Source organism: Podarcis muralis, chromosome 2 (assembly GCF_964188315.1).
Source record: "Podarcis muralis chromosome 2, rPodMur119.hap1.1, whole genome shotgun sequence".
Lineage (NCBI taxonomy): Eukaryota > Metazoa > Chordata > Lepidosauria > Squamata > Lacertidae > Podarcis > Podarcis muralis.
The window spans coordinates 112,871,611-112,891,337 of record NC_135656.1 but is presented as its reverse complement, the minus strand read 5'-3'; the positions used below and the strand labels follow the sequence as shown (position 1 = coordinate 112,891,337).

The 19,727-nt window shown below is 46.3% G+C and overlaps 1 protein-coding gene across 1 annotated transcript; it reads left to right on the top strand.

The window, feature by feature from the left end:
• The first annotated feature begins 8,775 nt into the window (after window positions 1–8,775).
• LOC114592256 (E3 ubiquitin-protein ligase TRIM7-like) lies at window positions 8,776–15,908 on the top strand. Its single transcript, XM_077922320.1, has 7 exons — window positions 8,776–9,346; window positions 9,868–9,963; window positions 10,265–10,495; window positions 10,842–10,864; window positions 11,982–12,103; window positions 13,106–13,138; window positions 15,400–15,908. Exons 1-7 carry the CDS (start codon window positions 8,918–8,920, stop codon window positions 15,906–15,908), a joined length of 1,443 nt encoding a protein of 480 aa, XP_077778446.1. The 5' UTR covers window positions 8,776–8,917.
• The last annotated feature ends 3,819 nt before the right edge of the window (window positions 15,909–19,727 follow it).

The window sequence follows — 19,727 nt, the reverse complement described above, 5'->3', positions numbered from 1 at the left end:
CAGAGGAACACTGTGAGGTAGAAGAGGCTGAGCTGAGAGACTTAGAATAAGGAGACAGGTTAACGTTTATGGTCAAAAGGGATTTGAACCTGGACCTTGTCATCCCAAGTCCAACACACTGTGCACTCAGAATTTGAAATCTTAACCAGGGTCCCTTCAGAGATGTGCTTGAAAGCCCTCCCTGCAAAGCTCCTCTCTATGTTGTAGCTCCTCTTCAGACCTTCCTGTGTTGACCCTGAATGTCTGCAGGAGGAGTTAATCCAGTTTGAGTGAGGGGCAGATTTCAGGGGCTTCCCTACAGAAGCTCATATTTTGCACCTGGGTCCATTTCTGGATCTCAGCATTCGGATTAAAAATTAAAGCTAATTCCCCAAGTCTGACGTCTGCCCATACCTTGCTTGAGGGAATCCCACCACCAGGAGAGAAGTGTGTCTCAGCCATATCTGCCAGGTCAGTGAGAGAGCAGGTACCCTATAGACACCCTACTTTTTAACATACAGTCAGTTTTGGGCAAATGAAAGGGGGGAAACTAAAAGAATGCCAATTGCAATAGTTCACCCACCCCCCTTTCAATAGAAGCATTGCAACCCATGCGAAACGGATGTGGTGTACAAATAGGGAGAGGCGTTTTAATTCAACATTTTTATCATAGTCACCCAAACGGCAATTCTCAAATTGGAAGAAACCAAAGCAGCACAAATTTCGTTTTCTTATACAGTGGGTACATACGCTTCAGGATACATACGCTTCAGGTTACAGACTCCGCTAACCCAGAAATAGTACCTCGGGTTAAGAACTTTGCTTCAGGATGAGAACAGAAATCGTGCTGCAGCAGCAGGAGGAGGCCCCAGTAGTTTCAGGTTAAGAAGACCTACAGAATGAATTAAGTTCTTAACCTGAGGTACCACTGTATTGTTGCTTACATTATTTCTTTAGGTATGACATAATTGGTTCCCAATCTTTCTTAAACTCTCTATTGTCTTTGTCTCGAAGTCTTTCAGTTAGTTTTGCCATTTTAGCGTATTCCATCAGTTTTTCTTCCCCTTCTTCTTTAGTTTGTACTTTATTGTTTTTCCATCTTTGGGCTAGCAACATCCCAGCCGCAGTTGTGGCATACATACAAACTTTCTGCTTCTCTTTTGGCAAATCTTGACCTAAGATTCTTAACAAGAAAGCTTCTGGTCTTTTGCTAAAAGTTATCTTAAACATTCTTTTCATTTCATTGTATATAATTTCCCAATAATTTTTAATTATTTTACAATTCCATCACATATGAAAAAATGTGCCTTCTTTTTCTTTACACTTCCAACATTTGTTGGAGCCAAAGCAGCACATCTTTCTTATCTCTTCTGAGCTCTCTGGAGCAAAGAGGAAATTAAGCCTTCAGCCCTGTGCCCACTTCCCATGGATATGCCCCTTACTCTGAGTAGATATAGGAGTGCCCTTTATTTTCTGGATACAGACCAAAAGGATTAGCTCACAGGTTTTGGTGATTGCCTAGAGAAAGGACTTCTTCACACAGCACATCATATGACTTTGGCCACTGGCTTACACACCCTTTTAATGTTGGCAAGACGAAAGGTTTGAGACCAAAAGCCCGTTCCTGTTGTTCACCTCCACAGCTTCAGCTTATTCAGAGGTAGACTGCCTCTGCGCCAGGAGGTTTCATTGAGCAGGATGCTAAATTCCTGTTGAAATTAGGCTTTTCCAGCACCTTTTCCCCTCTGCAGAGTTGAGAGACACCCATGAGAATAGTCCACCCTCAGATGTTGATGGATCCAAGTGGCTCTGGAGGATTTTCTGGCTGATATGACTGGCACTTCTGTTGAAGCCCTGGTCAATCTGGTCAAACATCCAGTTGAAGCCCTGGTCTAACATCTGGTCAAACATCCAGATAGCTCAGGATATACGTAATAATAATAATATTTATTATTTATATCCTTCACAATCCCTCTCCCACGTTGTGATGCCCATTTGGCCTTGTGGTTAGTGTGTACATTGGGATAAACTGCTGCTCATGCTACTTTTTTGGTTTCCTCCCAGAACATCCTCCCCAAAAAGTTTTCAGAACTGTCCCCTCAGCCTTTTATTCAGTTACAGACCCTTCTGCAAAATGTCAACACACAGACAGCAGGAATCATAATCCACAAGGATCCAGATTATGAAACTGAAAACAGATTTTGGTGGATTTGCAATAGCCTCAATTCTTTTGCCTTCATTTTTACACTTGGACATAGACCCAAATTAAGAAGGGGACCCTCACTTCAGCATGGATCAAGTGAAACGTCAGAGAAAAATGTTCAGCGCATTAACACTGAAATTTTTTTTAAAGTGTGATTTTAAAATAATTTTATGAGGAATGTGTCAACCACCAAACAAGAATAATTCAGCAGTATATAAAGATAAAAAGTATCACAAGTGAGAAGAGTGAGAACTCTTCCCACACACCAAAAAATAAAAAATAAATATAAAAGGTTCCATGGTTAATGTTAATTTTTCTGAGAGGTTGTACAGATTGGAGATGGGATCAGTGGATGGGGGGGAAATGGAAGAAGCTGGACCTGAAGAGCAGCTTAAAAATTCCACTGGACTGCAGGAAGATTCATTAGTTTAGAGGGGAGGATGAAGAGGAAACAGGGATTTTGTTTGAGATTACATCAGCCCACCCCCCTTGAAGCCTGAAGTTGGAAACCAGAAAGGGCAGCCAGGCCATTCTTCTGTGATGGTTAATACTGATGGTTCCTGAGTCCAGGTCAGAGGCTCACCCTATTAATACACAAATATGCCCTTAAAACAGGATTTGCAAGCAAAAAGTCAATGGGAAGGCTTTCCCCATTTGCCTCCCTTACTGCAGAGGAATATTTGAGGTCATTGGGAGAGTCAAAATGGCTTCAGGGTTGCTCTCCCGTATTATTTCAGTCACATGGTTCATATACAGTATTTAGATACGTGTGCATTTATGAATATTCTATATTTGAGACCTTAAAATTCACTGGCAAAGGGTTAGCTGAAAGCACCTGCTGTTCATAGGTGCCCCGTGGTGTGACTGGCAAATATCTGGATACATAGGCACCGACTCCATGGGGCCTGAGGGGGCCCGAGCCCCCTCAAAAATTCGTTTGGGGGGGCTCTGCCCCCCCAATAATTTAAGAAAATTATTACCATATTTTTCTCTCTATTACACACAGATTTTTTCTCCTAAAAAGGAAGGGGAAATGTCTGTGCGTGTTATTGAGCGAATGTGGGGGGGGGGTCCCTGGAGCCGATTAGGGGAGCGCAGGAACAAAAATCAGCAAAAATCAAATTGTGCGTTGCGTCGGAGAGGGAAACCTGAAAAGAGGAAGTTGCTGCTTTCCTGCATTCTGCCTCAGGGTCTTACTGCCCACTCGCTTGTGTTTAATTGCTGTGTTTGCTCAAACGGAACAAAGAGCAGGCAAATCCCCTCCCCTCCAGGCAAGCAGAGGGGAAAGCAGAGGTCTTTCCTTCTAATTCCTCTCCGTGCTCCTCGCAGGCAGCCAGAAAACATGCAGGAGAGAGAGAGCTGGCTTCGGTTTGGGGAAACTTTTGCCTTTCTTTCCTCTCTCCAGTTAAATCCCTCTCCTGCATTCTTAGCCAGCTGCTTCTCTGCACACCGCTCGCGTGCTCCTTTTCCCTCCCCACTTAAAATGTAGTTAAAAAGCATGGATCCACATGGATCCTCAGGATCTTTGGATTGGGCCACCCCAAATTCACCATCAGATCACATAGCAGCCTGCCCCCAAAAATCACACACCCACTGTTGCCTGGGGCTGCAATGGTGCAAAAACGTGGTTAAAAAGCATGGATCCACATGGATCCTCAGGATCTTTGGATTGGGCCACCCCAAATTCACCATCAGATCACATAGCAGCCTGCCCCCCAAAAATCACACACCCACTGTTGCCTGGGGCTGCAATGGTGCAAAAACGTGGTTAAAAAGCATGGATCCACATGGATCCTCAGGATCTTTGGATTGGGCCACCCCAAATTCACCATCAGATCACATAGCAGCCTGCCCCCCCAAAATCACACACCTGTGGCTGCAATGGTGCAAAAATGTGGTTTAAAAGCATGGATCCACATGGATCCTCAGGATCTTTGCATTGAGCTACCCCAAATTCTCCATCAGATCACATGTCTGTGGCCACAGCATGAAGCACAAAAATGATACATCCACTGTTTCATTCAGAATTTTTTCCCTTGTTTTCCTCCTCTAAAAACGATGTGCGTGTTATGGTCAGGTGCGTGTTATAGAGCGAAAAATACGGTAGTTATATTATGCTTTGTAAAATCACAAAATTATGTTGGTATTTTTTATTTTCCTTGTTTGACGATAGTTACCTTTTAAAATACATTCAGTAATAAGTTAAAACAAATAATTATTATGGTAGTAAGCAGGTTAACTGAAAAGAGTGGTGTGAATCATGATAGTGTTACGGTGCTGCATTTGTCCTGGTGCGCGAACCTTCGTGTAAAGTCTGGCGGGCCAGCGCTGCGGCTGCGGCGACATCAAAAGGACTGGAGCAGAAGCGCCTTGTCCGATTGATTGATTAGAGCGTGACCTGCTAATTGATTTACGATCCAACTTAGCTCTTTATGGCCGTCCGGCGCGCTTCCTCTCCGCACCTCTGCTCCCTTCCAGTCACGCCTCAGCAGAGTTAACACAGCGTCAAAGCTGTCACTTAGCTTCCGACAAACACACAGAGTCCCGGTTTGTCCAATATCAGTTCTTTATTCCGACATTCCCCAGAAAACTCCTGGGCTACTCGCAGCCATGACAAACTGCGACCTCTTCCTCAGAGACAGAGAGGAACAGAGAAACTCCTCCCAGCTTCTAAAGCTGACGTCAGAATGCTGAGGCATCATGGGAACAACTTAACCTATTAAGTTCCAAACCCCAGACCCCCTCTTGCCTCACATTCTGACAAGACCTTTTTGAGTTCAACACCTTTCCCATTGCCTTTTGCCCCTTCCTGGCATCTTTTCCAGGCACCTGTTGAACCCCTTCAACACTCCCAGAATCACACTGTGCGAAACTTACCCACGCACTTGTGACCTGATACCTCTCAGGTGAAACACCCTTCGTGGCCCGAGAAGACCGCCTGGGCACAAACTGGGGTGCTTCATCTGAACTTCCCTCTGACCCACTTGGGCCAGCAGTTGTGTCTTCTCCGTCAGACTCTTCCCCCTCTGACTTGACAACCCGTCTGTGAGCTTTCTCCATTATGCTAACCGGAGATGAAGACTCACACCTGGACACTCCTTTAACAACCCTTGGAGATGCCCAAACCTGCCCTGAACCCTGATCCTGGACCTGGTCCCCATCACCGGGTTCTGAACCCTGATCCTGGACCTGGTCCCCATCACCGGGCTCAGCCTCTGCCTCCCTTTCCTCCCTTTCCTCCTCAGAATCAGACAGACATTCTGAGAGAAAATCAGGACCATCCCCAGGTCGTGACCAACCTTCCTGCTCACAGAACTCAGCATGCTTGCTGACCAGCAGCTTGGTCTGATCACCCTCTGGGTATGCAAACTTCCACCCATTGGTTGCAGGATCATACCCACAGAAGATCATTTCCTGAACCTTTGGACCACCTGCCTTCCGCTGAGCTGTTGGTATCGGCAGGCACAAAAGCCTTGGACCCGAACACGCGGAAGAAATGCACCTGTGGCTTTTCCGGTGCAACAGAAAAAACGGTGTTTCCCCTATAACGTGGTTATAGGACCTGTTAAAAACAAAGTTGGCAGCTTTCCAAGCTTCACTCCAAAAGCTCTGAGTCACACAGCAAAACCCTGACAGCTTCAGCCAGTGTTTCACTCCTGTGTTCTGCCACGCCTCTCTCTTGAGGAGACTTTGCACCCGTCACCTGGTGACGTATTCCCTTTTCCTTGAAAAACTCCTTCAGAGCAGACCCAGTAAACTGTGACCCTCGGTCGCTCCTGAACCCTTGCACCCTGGTGGAGAACCTTAGTTCCACCTCCGCAACCCAATCCTGGATCAGTTGCGCCGCCTCCCCCTGTGATTTGAGAGAGAAACACCAGCCAACCTGGCTGTAGTCATCTGTCAGCGTCAGCAGAAACCTGGCCCCACCCAGACTCTCACACCTCATGGGCCTTTTGAGCTTGTTCACACAGATCTGTGTGAACAAGCTCAAAAGGCTCTTTGGCTACCCTCCCAAACCCGGGAAAACCATGTACCTTTGCACCTTTGCATGCCCTGCACCCTAGGGACCTCCTCTCACATTCCCGGAGTTTGCACCCTTTTGTGCAGCTTCTGCACATCCTCTAAACTGCTGTGCAACATTCTCCTGTGCCATACATGAACACATGAATCATGACTGGGAACCTTAGCACACTGCGCCTGTGCTTTTCCGGCATTCCCACCACCCTCCAGAGGTGATTCCAGAACAAAGAGATTGTCCTTGCACTCCACGTTGATCAGTTGTCTCCCCCCTCTGAAAATGGAACAGGCATCATTTTCAAAGCAAATTTTGTACCCCTGCTTCACAAGAGCTGGTACAGATAACAGACAACAATTCAGTCCCGGCACAACGTAGACCTCTAGCTCCTCCTGTAAAGGGAAAAAAACCATGTTAGCCACAGCAGAAACTGATTTTCGTGTTCCGTCTGCTAACATAACAGTCATTCCAGTTGAAACAGCCCTGCAGTTCCGCATTCCGCCAGCAGGCTTGCTTATCAGGTGATGACTGACAGTAGCATCCAACACCCAGCGCGTCACCGTGTCCTGGCTGGAGTTGTTCTTCACAGTTGCCATAGAAGCAGTGATAAGAAAACAACTCCCAGCGTCTGAGCCACGTCCTTCCCTTGCGTTCCCACGCTGGCCTCCTCTCCGAGACTGATTCCCATGGGAAACGACCTTGGAACTTTCCTGCCTTGCCTCTCTGCTCCGGTGGGGGCAATCTCGACGCAAGTGGTCAGCTGACTTGCAAATGTAGCAACGGCGACCAGTGGAAAAACACTGCCCGGGGCTCCTTTCAGCTGGCCTGGCCCTCCTTCTTCCGGAAAAGCACTCCTTGCCAGCTCTGCCCCCTTTGAACCGGCCCTCCACTGCAGCACGCACAGTGGAAAACTTTTTAACCTTGCCTTTGGAACTCTTCGCCCCCCCACTTGCTCATTAGCGCTCCTTGAGGCTAAATCATCAGGAACAGGGGCTCCAGCCATCTCTAGGCTTTTCATTCCTTCTCCAGGGCTCTGGCCTCCTGCTGAAGTTTCACAGCACATCCCAGACAGCCCTTGCTGACTTTACGCCCTTGCCCAACTTCTTAGAGTGAGCGTTTCAAACGGAACGTCCTCCAAGACCTGGCTGTCTGCCATTTTCCTCCGTTCTCCCAAGGGGCCCCAAGCTGTACTCACAGATCACAAGCTCCTCCGGCTCCCATCCGTGGAGAAACGATTCCTTGCTGCCCTCAGCACTGCAGCTCTCAGTTCTCTCAGCTCTCTCTTGCCTCTTAACAGCAGGCAAAAACCTCACCGCCTCCTGCCCCAGCTTCTCTGCTTCAAACCGCAGACTTCAAAGCATTCCGGCAGCCTCCAGCGACAGCTTTACGAGCGGCAATTAAAGGGTCCATAACCTGTCCGATTGATTGATTAGAGCGTGACCTGCTAATTGATTTACGATCCAACTTAGCTCTTTATGGCCGTCCGGCGCGCTTCCTCTCCGCACCTCTGCTCCCTTCCAGTCACGCCTCAGCAGAGTTAACACAGCGTCAAAGCTGTCACTTAGCTTCCGACAAACACACAGAGTCCCGGTTTGTCCAATATCAGTTCTTTATTCCGACATTCCCCAGAAAACTCCTGGGCTACTCGCAGCCATGACAAACTGCGACCTCTTCCTCAGAGACAGAGAGGAACAGAGAAACTCCTCCCAGCTTCTAAAGCTGACGTCAGAATGCTGAGGCATCATGGGAACAACTTAACCTATTAAGTTCCAAACCCCAGAGCCTGGAATCCTCCACCTCGCATCACCTTGATGCTTCGAGACATTACGACGACGCGGCTATATAAAGCCCACCCTGCTGGCGCAGTCATTCAGTGTGGATAGTTTCGTTCAGTGCATGCTGCAGACGTGTTTAGCGTTCCGACTTTAGTGTTTAGTGGACTCTTTTATATGACTATATTTTATTCGTTTACTTTAGTCTCTTAGTGTATTGTGAATTAAGTTTGCAATGGATAAATTTGTTACCAAAAAGGCGCGCTTGGAAGTTGATGATACTGCAAGTTTTCGGGGTTCTAATGTTGATCATATGACTCTAAAATACTTTTAAAAAACTTTAAAACTCACTAATTTTCATCTAAAATTTAGAAAACTTCCCGGGGCAGGACCCCGGTATGGGTCCCCCCCAATATTTTTTATAAGTCGGCGCCCCTGTCTGGATACCATTTAGCTGAGTCCAGAGGTTATTGCACATTATCAGACGCGACAATTCTGTCAGAACGACTCACTAAAAACTGGCACCGGGATGGAGGGCTGGGCTGCTTCTCCTCTGTATGTGGGGGCTGCTAACTAGAAAGAAGATGTCAATGGAGCAAGGCGGGGGAGGGGGAAGGCAGTTCATTCATCAGCTTGCAAAGTAGTCTGAGTCTGACATGCTGATAGTAAACAACAACAACAAACTTCACCAGCTCTCGCAGGGAAATGGTTCCTTAAACGAGCAGCCACCTAGAATGAGCATTCCTTTTAAATTAAAAAATTTAAAATAGAATCTATAAACCTATATACTTCCACCATATCAAAGCGGCTCGGAGCTCCACCCAACTCCCAAGGCAGCAGAGATCCTGAGTGATCGCAGCTGAATTTCCTGGAAAGGAAGCACGCCCATTTGCAGACGGAAAAGAGAGAAAACGAAACCAACTCTTTCTTCCTGTCGAGGCAGCAGCCATGGCTGCTTCTGAGGGTCCCGTCCGGGATCTCCGCGACGAAGCCACTTGCTCCATTTGCCTGGATTATTTCAGGGATCCAGTGATCATTCATGAATGTGGGCACAACTTCTGCCGATCCTGCCTGGTCCAGTGCTGGGAGAAATCCGAGGGAGAGGCTTCCTGCCCTCAGTGCAGGGAAAGGGTGGAACAAAGCAGCATCAGGCGAAACCAGCAGCTGGCAAATTTTGTAGAAATAATTAAGAAATTCAGCCATCTCGGGGGGAAAGAGGAGGGAGAAGGAAAGGGGAGGGTTTGCGAGAAGCACCAGGAGCCCCTGAAGCTGTTCTGCAAGAAGGACGAAATCCCCATCTGTCTCGTGTGTAATGTATCCAAGGAGCACAAAAGCCACGAGGTGGTTCCTCTAGAGGAGGCGTCCCAGGAGTACAAGGTGGGAAAAGGCAGTGGGTCTTTCTTGCGGGTGGAAGAGCTGCAGACGAGGGGCTGGTAATAATAATAATAATAATAATAATAATAATAATAATAATAATAATAATAATGTATTCTCCCCACTTGCAGCCCAAAAGGATTCTTGTGAAGCCTCATAATACTAAACTTCTGAAACTTTATACAATAAACATTTATTTTCTTTTTGAGGGATTTCAAGTGTGCCCAGTGACCCCCTGAATGCAGGCTGCAGTAACTCCCCTGGGAGGAAACATTGCAACATGTAGGATTAATTTAATAAAAAGGAGGGGGGCATGTTGAAGGTGTGTTCAGTGCAGGGGAGAAATAGCAAAAACCCCATGTTTCTCAGCTCTGATATAGGGCGGCCCCATTTCTGCCTCCTCTGGGATGAAAAAGGGGAACTTCTGCCAAAGACCCAGGGATGTGGGGCAGGGAGCAAACATACGATTCAGCTTCCTTGTTAATCTGTAATGCAGCCCAATTTAGATTTTCTTTTCTTTTCAGGATCAGATCAGCAGCTGCCTAGACAATGTGAGGAAGGAGAGAGAGAAAATTCTAATATTTAAAGCAAACACAGAAAAGGAAAGCCAAGACCTGCTTGTAAGTATCATTGCTACTTTAAGGTGAAAAAGTGCTATAGTCTTGAATCAATATCTGGTGGGGAAAGAATATGGAATACAGAAAGAGATTTCTTTTTGAACGGTCTGATCTCCTGCAGAGTATGAAAGACCGTTTAAATGAGGGGGTGGGCTTGTAAGTTTTTACGGAGTTCTTTCTCTGCTGAATATGTCAGAAGCGGCCTTTGAAGGGAATTGGGATAACTGGCCTCTTCATCCTTCAAGAGCAGACTAGATGCCTGATTTTGGCCCACTGTTCTCTTCTTTCAACCTCTTTGCTGCAGAAAATAACACGTGCAGAGAAGGAAAAGATGGTGGCTGAGATCAGGCGACTGCACCAGTTTCTGGAAGAACAGGAGAAACGTATTCTGGCCCAGATGGCAGAAGTGGAGAAGGAGATTGCAGCCAAAAGGGAGGAGCACCTGGCCAGACTCTCCTGGGAACTCTCCTCTCTTGACAGCCTCATCCGGGAGATGAAGGAGAAGCTTCAGGAGCCAGCCAGTGAACTCCTGCAGGTGAGGCCTCATCCTGATGCGAGAGGGTGGAGTGGGCTGCTTCATAGTACAAGCAGGAGGATAACATGTCTTAGCCCCCACCCCCCAAAAAGCTGCTGCAAGGAAAAGAATTGGTACATGATGGGTGAAAGGCCTGAGGTCACAAATGGGATCTGCTAGATCAAACCACAGGCCCCTTCATTCTAGCATCATGTTCTCTCATTGGCCAACCAGAGGTCTCTGAGAAGCCAAAAAAACAGTAGTGCTCTCCAAACCTGTGATCCCCAGCAGTTGCCACTCAGCTGCTTAGTATTTATAACTGACTGCAGAAGTGGCTCCCCTGACATCTTTCTTTCTTCCCTTCCAGGATATTGGAAGCTTCTTGCAGAGGTAAGTGATGTGAAACCCCTGCCTTATTCTGATTCTAGGAAAGTTCCTGTTTAAAGGGTTAGAAACTCACTCTCCAATTAGTCCTTCTAGAAATAGCTTAGGACTCCATCCTTCATTCCAGAAGCTCACAGACAAAAATAGGGACACATTTTTGTGGTAGCTATTGGTCCCATCTACTGTAAAATTACAGACAGAAAGCTGTTCCCATTGCATATCTCTGAAGGCCCTTCTCTGTGATGGAATCATTTACTCTGCAATTGATACAAAAGGGGGGACATTCAAAAGGGGCTTGTAAATATCTTCACTATAACTTACCCTTAAATATCCAGTGTATTTCAGGTTTCTGCAGGTTCTTCCCCAGATATAGGAACATGAGAAAGGGCCCTGCTGGATCCAGCCAGTGGCCCATCTAGTCCAGCATCCTGTTTTCACAATGATTAACCAGATGCCAGCGGGAAACCCACGGTGATCAGGATCCGGGCCCCAGAGGACACTCCCCTCCTGTGGTTTCAGCAACTGGAGTTCAGAGGCACCACTGCCTTTGACGCAGCCATGGTGAATAGTAGCCTCTGAGAGCCTTGACCTCCAAACAACTTAAGACACTCCTGAATTTTGAGAATCTTCTATGTTTAGAAAATATTGCTTTAATTTCTAATATTTTCTCCATTTTTAAAATCTATCACTGTGCTAAAATACATTTATAATGTTAATTGCAAAAACCATTCTAAAGCATTCTAAACTTCTTTATATTTCAGAAATGCACATCCCAAATCCATTTTATTTTGCTCATTAATCACGTGAAATGCTTCAGTAAGGACCCAGTATTGTTCACTTTTCTTTAAAAAATAATAATTTGCATATATCGGCTTCTTTACCTTCAATCTCATATTCATACATTTCCTTCAGTATATTTTGGAAGCAAGTGAGTTTCGGTTTTCCTTCAACTTGTTAGGTGCTCTCTAGATTATCCCTTTTGCCATAGGAAAAAACCTGCTCCCAAGTCTTCAGGATAAACGTATTTCCATCATGCCTTTATTGTCAGGATGAGACCCCTGCCTTGTCAGAAAGCTCCTTGCATCGGAAGGGTGGTGGCTTGACTTTGTTCTTCTCCTCCCAGGTCTCAGGAGAGGGAGAACTTAGAGGATCCTCCTGTGGCTTTTCCTCCTGCGCTGAAGTGGAGGATCTGGGACGTCTGTGATATTAATCCCTTCCTGGAGGGAGTCATGAAGCAGTTCAAAGGTAAGAAAGAAGGGCTGTGAGGGTTTTATACTGGGCATTTAAAATTGCTCATGAAAGGCTCCAGGTCATTAGCAGTGCCAGGAAAATGGAATGTTTATTTATTCCTTTTCAATATCTAAAAGTCACACTTTCCTATGCAGATGACTCACAACTGATTTTTCTTATGAAATTGAAAGAGGAGGATAAACCCTTCTTGCTGGTCTCTGGAAGCTCTTGCGAGATCTTGGGGGAGCCTCCCAGATTCCAGTCAGCAAGGTGAAGGGCTTGAAAGCTCTTGCCACGAAGGGTTTGGTCACCACGCAAATTGCTTTTAAGACCTTACTGGACTCTGAGAGGCTCCTGCAAAATCTCCTAGGTCCATCTTGAGATCTCTGATGGCAGGGGTGATTCTGGGGGTCGTTCTGACTTTGCTCTATTTGCCTTTATGCACAATCCCCAGGAATGTAACCCTCCCTTAAGTTGTGAGTTGTCTGTAAAAAGTTCTACTTGACCTCTTCACATCTCTCAGCCAGGCCTTAGGTGCTTTCATGCATCTCACCCATTTCCCAGGTAGCCTCACCTACATCTTTTCAGGCATCTCCTCTGTTCCTTTGGCCCTGAGATTAATGTAAGGAGAGAGGAGGGCTGTCCAGGAGCCAGCCAGGAGCAGAGGGGTTGAGGCCTCCTGTCCTGGAACAGGGATGTCTGGACCTTGTTGTTGATGGGGAGATCTTCTGGGGGTCCTGCTCCTCCACCCAAGATTTGGGCAGGCCTGAACCTTGACATCACCCCTGCCCTGCTTCTGCAGGGATAGCCAGTATGGAGAGTTTTGTTTAAGGTAGGTTTCAGGTAGGTTTAACTACAACTCCCATAATCTCCAGCTGGCATGGCCAGTGGTTAGGGATGATGGGACTTGTAGTCCACAACACCTGCCTACAATCTCATGAGCTCATATTGTTCTTTCCAGGTTTGTGTTCTGAATGATGGTGTGATGCTAAATCTCTGTCCACTTTTCTTTTCCAGACACTGTGGAATATGGACTTCAGCTGCAAAAAGGTACTTTTAATCATCATAATAATTTATTATTTATACCCCGACCATCTGGCTGGGTTTCCCCAGCCATTTCCCAGGGCACAAATTCGGGAGAGAGGGGATCTGCTTCTCAAAAGACCAGGCCACTGCAGCTCTTCCATCTATGCCTTGTTGTTATTGTTGTTTAGTCGTTTAGTCATGTCAGACTCTTCGTGACCCCATGGACCAGAGCACGCCAGGCACTCCTGTCTTCCGCTGCCTCCATCAGTTTGGTCAAACTCATGCTGTCCATTCCTTCATTTCCTCTTATTTCCCAGAGGCCTCTGTTCAGTGAGAGCAGCATGCTGGGCTAGAGGGGCTCTTGGCCTGATCCTGCAGACTCTTAGGAAGCCCCCAGCCCAGGATGGCTGGCTTTTCTGTGCCCAATCTCCATAAGACACAGGGGTGGTGTGAAGCCAAAGGCTCCCGGCACATGAGGGGGAAATATCCCTTTGAGCCAGACAAGATCTCCACCCCTTTTATGTAAGAGTGGGAAATGCATGAACACAAATAGCTCAGAAAATGGCTGCAACAACCTTTGGGGGCTAGAGGGTGAATGGGTTCTGGTGTCTGTGGAGGGAGCTGGGGGCTGCCTGAGTGTGAACTCCAGGGGTCCGGCTTCCCTGCAAGATGGGGGTCTTCCCTCAGCTTTTGTATTGGACAGAAGACAAGACTTCTCTGCTTAAACTAGAGAAACCTGAATAAAATTAAAAGAGCAGGGAAGAATTACACCACAGACCAGAGGAAAAGGCTCAATGGGAAGACAAAAGTGCAGTCTGCCCTGATCCTGGACACCACAAAAAGGGAATCATAAGAGCTGGAAAAGGTGCAGCAGATGGCAACATATAGGAAACTCTTACTTCTCTTTAAAATTACATTCTGGGATTCTTTTTGACAACAGCAGTGAGTAAAATACATAATGGCTAATCAATACAATAATAAGCTAGAAAAACACATTATTACATTTAGCAAAAAACTTTTTAAAAAGACTAATAGCAGCACTGGCAACATCCCACATCACACTTAATCTCCAAAGGCCCATGTACAAATGTGTGTCTTTAAAAAGAAATCGCTTGACAAACTTTCCATAACGTGGGGAGGGGGTGAGAGGACTACAGAGCAGATCTTTTTTAATGTCCACAAGCCTGACCAATTTTTAAATAGGTTTCTCATTATGCTTCCACTGCCCACCTTTTCCGTAAATGTGATGATCATATAGCCACAGGCCTGGGGAACCAGGATGGGGTCTTTGCATTGAAGGTGACAGGTGGGAATGGCACTTCCTGGGTTTTATATATCTTGCCCTTCATCTTGAGATAAATGCAACAATAAATGCATTAACACAATTCACAGGAAAAGAAAGCCATTCATATCAACGATGTAATAGTTGTGAATATAAAAGCTCCGCTTTAACCAAACCATAAGAGATAATTGAGTTAGTTCTTGGCTGACTGCTCATGGTTTGCCTGGGGGAAAGAGACCATAGGCCCACACTGCAGAACATGGAAGGGAGTCCCTCAGAAGGTGGTGGACTCTCCTTCCTTGGAGGTTTGTAAGCAGAGGTTAGGTGGCCCCCTGTGCTGGATGCTTTAATTCAGATTCCTGCCTTGCAGGGGGTTGGACTAGATGACCCTTGGGGTCCCTCCCAACTCTACAATTATACGATGCGCTTTCAAGAATCCCAAGCAGGACATTTCACACTAGGGGGTCGGGGTAGCCTAACCACTTTCTTGCTTTTCATAAACTGTAAGGATGGTCTATAATATGATGTTAAATATGTAACTGAAACTTGAATGGTGGTTACAAGGAGGGTGAGAGCACCTGCTGCCAGTTTTACCTGGCCTGTCAAGCTTGGTCTGCCATGTGATGTGAGGTAAGCGATTAAGGTGTGAATTAGGGAATCCCTGCTTGGACTCCCTTCGGCCATGAACGGTGGGGGTGGCCTTGGACAAGTCACTGTCTATCAACCTCAGTCCTCCCATCTGAAAAATGGGCATAGTAAGATTGACTTAACTTACAGGGTCATTGCAAGGGTTATATGTAGATAATGTGCGCTAAGTGCTTTGAACACTTTAAAGAAAAGCAAATGTTTCAAGAATCATTGTTAGGAACATCTCTGTTTCAAATGCAGAAGCATGGAGTCCCTGTTCATTTCAGAGGGGATGCTATTTTTCTCATCTGCCTAAAGGAAAGTCAGCTTCCCCGTTGACGTCGTTTCTCTTCTCTTTCCTCATCTGCCCCCACAGAAAACGTAACTTTGGATCCAGACACAGCTCATCGCCGCCTCATCCTATTTGAGAATCGAAAGAGTGTGAGCTGGGGAGAAGTGTGTCAAGACCTGCCAGACAACCCTGAAAGATTTGACACACATGGCTTTGTGCTGGGATGTGAGGGTTTCACAGCTGGCAGACATTTCTGGGAGGTTATTGTGAGAAGAGAGGGGGGGTGGGGGGTAGGGGTTGCCAGAAAGTCTGTGAAGAGGAAGGGCAAATTACATTTTGATACTTCGGAAGGGATCTGGGGTTTGGGGAAATGGGGCGGTGTGTACAAGGTGTGCTCCCCCCATGAGCCCCCTTTTCCAAGTGAGGAGCCCAAGAGGATCCAAGTGACCCTGAACTGTGAAGGGGGACGGGTGTCCTTTTACGATGCAGACACAGCAGCCCTTCTCCACGCATATCCGGCAGCCGCCTTATCTGAGGAGACCTCCCAGCCCTTTTTTTACCTGCACGAGAAAGTGAACCTGAGGCTCTCTTGACTGAAGGTGCAGCGTATATTCATTGCCACCATGACACATTCAGTCTCCTCTTCAGGACTGAGCTGACAGGCACTTAAGGAGAAACCATATTCGCAGAACTGTGATTGGCCATTCCTTGTGTCAATCATGATCAAACTCTCTCTTCCCAGGCCAGATTTGTAAATGACACTGATTGATTGGGTCCCCTGTCAGACTCCAAACTTGCCTCTCCCTTGGGAACCAGCTATTTCTCTCAGTGCAGGAGGTGCAAAGGGGGAAAGAAGCAAGAAAATAATTTAGGAAACAGCAGCAACCCCACACACATTCCTGTTTCAATGTAGTTCTCTCTCCTACCTCCAACTCAAGATTTCTAGAGATAATACCATCATCTTTTCTGAATAAAATCAGAATTATGCAAGGGCATCATTTAAAACCTTCCTCAGCTTCAATCCTGCTCTCAGATTCCCTTTCTTCCCCCAAGACATCCACTGGCCATGGAGAAGGAAGTTCAAAAATCCCCCCCCCCTTTTTATATATATATATATATATATATATATAAATACTACTCAGGGAAGCTTTTGTGGCAGTTCAGCAAAATCATCCAAAGAGGCCTGTTTGCTAGTTGGGTACAGCCAACCCAAAACTCATGCGCAACTTTCTTCCGTGATCTCAGCCTGGAGCCCTTCTCAGAAAACAAGTTAATAAATAGAAAGAGGGCGAGAGACTGGGGGAAACTGTTCAAAGGGACTGTGTGAGATCTCACAATAGTCTCCACACCACAGAAAGCAATTGGGGGGGGGGGCACTGGCAGTGGAGGAAAGAGTTTCTAATTCCACCTTGCTTACCAGCCACTAGAATAAAGCTCTCAGTACCTGGCTTCGAACAAGTAGGGATGGTTGCTTGGGGAGCATTTTGGGGGGTCTTCCTGACTTGCACTATATTGCCTTTGCATGCTGACCCCAGAAACGTAACCCCCCCCCCACGCAGGTTTTGGGCCTCGATGTAACAAAATCCCCTCTGACGGTGAAGAGCCTCTGTCAGAAGTTCTGAGGAGAGGACAGTGACAACCTAGAATATTTCGGGGGGGGGGGGTTTGGTAAATTCCCATGTATACAATTATTTTCTCCAAGGTGCCTTGTAGTGAGCAGTCAGATCCTTATCTGTATTTTTAGAGATCACCTTTTCTTATATTTTTGTATAATGGGCCTGAAAGAATTTGGGGATATGTTTCCTGTGCTAACATGTTTGATTCTATTAAAGATTGTACGTCTTGTTGCTCCTGTGGTGTTTCAAACGCAACAGTATTAATATCCATTCGCCATGACATTCTCCAGGGATTTTAGGAGGGTGATCTCCTGTTTTATCCTCAGAGAAACCCTGTGAGGTAGAAGAGGCTGAGCTGAGACTTAGAAAAAGGAGACACATTAAAGTTTATGGAGAAGATGAGTTTGGATTTGATATCCCGCCTTTCCTGCTTGGCAGGGGGTTGGACTCGATGGCCCTTGTGGTCTATTCCAACTCTATGATTCTATTATTCTTTCACTCCCCTTCAGGAGTCTCAAAGCAGCTAATATTCTCCTTTCCCTTCCTCCCCCACAACAAACACTCTGTGAGGAGAGTGGGGCTGAGAGACTTCAGAGAAGTGTGACTAGCAGCTGCAGGTGGAGGAGCGGAGACGCAAACCCGGTTCCCCAGATTATGAGACTACCGCTCTTAACCACTACACCACACTGGCTCTATGATCAAAAGGCATCGAACCTGGGCCTTGTCATCCCGAGTCCTACACACTGTTCACTCAGAATGTGAAATCTTAACAAGGGTTCCTTCAGAGATGTGCTTGAAAGCCCTCCCGGCAAAGCTCCATTATATGTTGTAGCTCCTCTTCAGACCTTCCTGTGTTGACTGAGTGTCTGCAGGAGGAGTCAATCCCGTTGGGTGAGGGGCAGATTTCAGGGGCTTCCCTGCAAAAGCTCGTATTTCGCACCTGGGTCCATTTCTGGATCTCAGCATTCGGATTAGAAATGAAAGCCAATCCCCTGAGTCTGAAGTCTGCCCATCCCTTTATTTGTGGGAATCCCACCACCAGGAGAGAAGTGAGTCTCAGCCATATCTGTCAGGTCAGTGAGAGAGCAGGTATCCTATAGACACCCTACTTTTTAACACACAGTAAGTTGTGGGAAAATGGAGGGGGGGGGGATGAAAAAAGTGTCAATTGCAATAGTTCCCCACCCCATTTTCAACGGAAGCATTGCAACCAGTGCCAAACAGATGGGGCATAAAGGCAGGGAGAAGCATTTTAATTCAACATTTTTATCATAGTCACCCAAATGGCAATTCTCCATTCGGAAGAGGAAGCGAAAACAGCACATCTTTCTAATCTCTTCTGAGCTCTGTGGAAGAATGAGGAAATTGAGCCTACAGCCCTGTGCCCAGTTCCCTGGGATAAGTTCCGGAGATGACATGATTAGCTCTTAGGTTTTGGTGATTGCCTAGAGAAAGGACTTCTTCACACATGGTTCTGGCCACTGGCTTACACACCCTTTTAAAGTTGGCGAGACAAAGGGTTTGAGACCAAAAGCCCTTTCCTGCTCGCCTCCACAGCTTCAGCTGATTCAGAGGTAGACTGCCTCTGCACCAGGAGGTTTCATTGAGCAGCCCCAGAAACAGTTCTGCCTTGACAACTGTGGGGCTGTCCCAACATGCTGTTGAGCTGATGAATATCGCTGGTGACACTGGAGCTTGGGCAGGAAGAGAGTGATCTGAAACTGGGAGATAGGGACCTCAGTCTGTTGTCCTGGGCAGATCACTTCCTGTTGAAATTAGGCTTTTTCAGCACCATTTCCCCTCTGCAGAGGTGGGGCACCCATGAGAATGGTCCACCCTCAGAGATTGACGGATCCAAGTGGCTCTGGAGGATTTTCTGGCTGATATGACTGGCACTTCTGTTGAAGCCGTGGTCAATCTGTGAACATCCGGATAGCTCAGGATCCCTCTCCTTCCCACTTTGTGATGGCCATTTGCCCTGGTATAGTACTCTCAAGCTGTGCAGGTTACAGTTATCATCATAATCCTCATTAATATAGGCTTAATGAAAACAACACAAACGTTAGTGTGTACGTTGGGATAAACTGTTGCTCATGCTGCTTTTTTGGTTTCCTCCCAGAACATCCACCCCAAAAAGTTTTCAGAACTGTCCACTCAGCTCTTTATTCAGTTGCAGACCCTTCTGCAAAATGTCAACATACAGGCAGCAGATTATCATAATAATCCACAAGGATTCAGAATATGAAACGGAAAACAGTTTTTGGTATATTTGTAATGGCCTCAATTATTTTGTCTTCATTTTTACACTTGAACATAGACCCAAATTAAGAAGGGGACCCTCACTTCAGCATGGATCAAATGAAACGTCAGAGAAAAATGTTCAGAGCATCAACACTGATTTTTTTAAAAGTGTGATTTGTAAAGAATTTTATGAGGAATGTGTCAACCACCAAACAATAATCATTTAGCATATAATATAAATTAAGATAAAAAGTATCACAAGTAAAAAGAGTGAGAACTCTTCCCCCACACTAAAAAATAAAAAAGAAAGATAAAAGATTCCATGGTTAATGAAATATACTCAGAGTCGAGTGTGGATTTCATGCTCTTTATTCCACTCAAAGTAGCGAGGAATGAAAGTACCCCCAAAATATCTGCTTTATATACATTATTTACACAATGGGCCGCACGTGATTGGTTATTTCTGGGATTCTCCTGTAGGCCAATCAGGTTGCGGATTCACTTCCATCTGGAGCTGGATTGGGTGGATCCTGAGGACCAATCATACTGCTGCAT

Excerpts from the sequence above, each read along its gene's own strand:
- LOC114592256 (XM_077922320.1), top strand. The coding sequence starts at position 8,918 with ATGGCTGCTTCTGAGGGTCCCGTCCGGGATCTCCGCGACGAAGCCACT. Across the intron at positions 9,964-10,264 it reads AGGAAAGCCAAGACCTGCTT|AAAATAACACGTGCAGAGAA; the intron begins GTAAGTATCATT and ends TCTTTGCTGCAG. Across the intron at positions 10,865-11,981 it reads ATTGGAAGCTTCTTGCAGAG|GTCTCAGGAGAGGGAGAACT; the intron begins GTAAGTGATGTG and ends TTCTCCTCCCAG.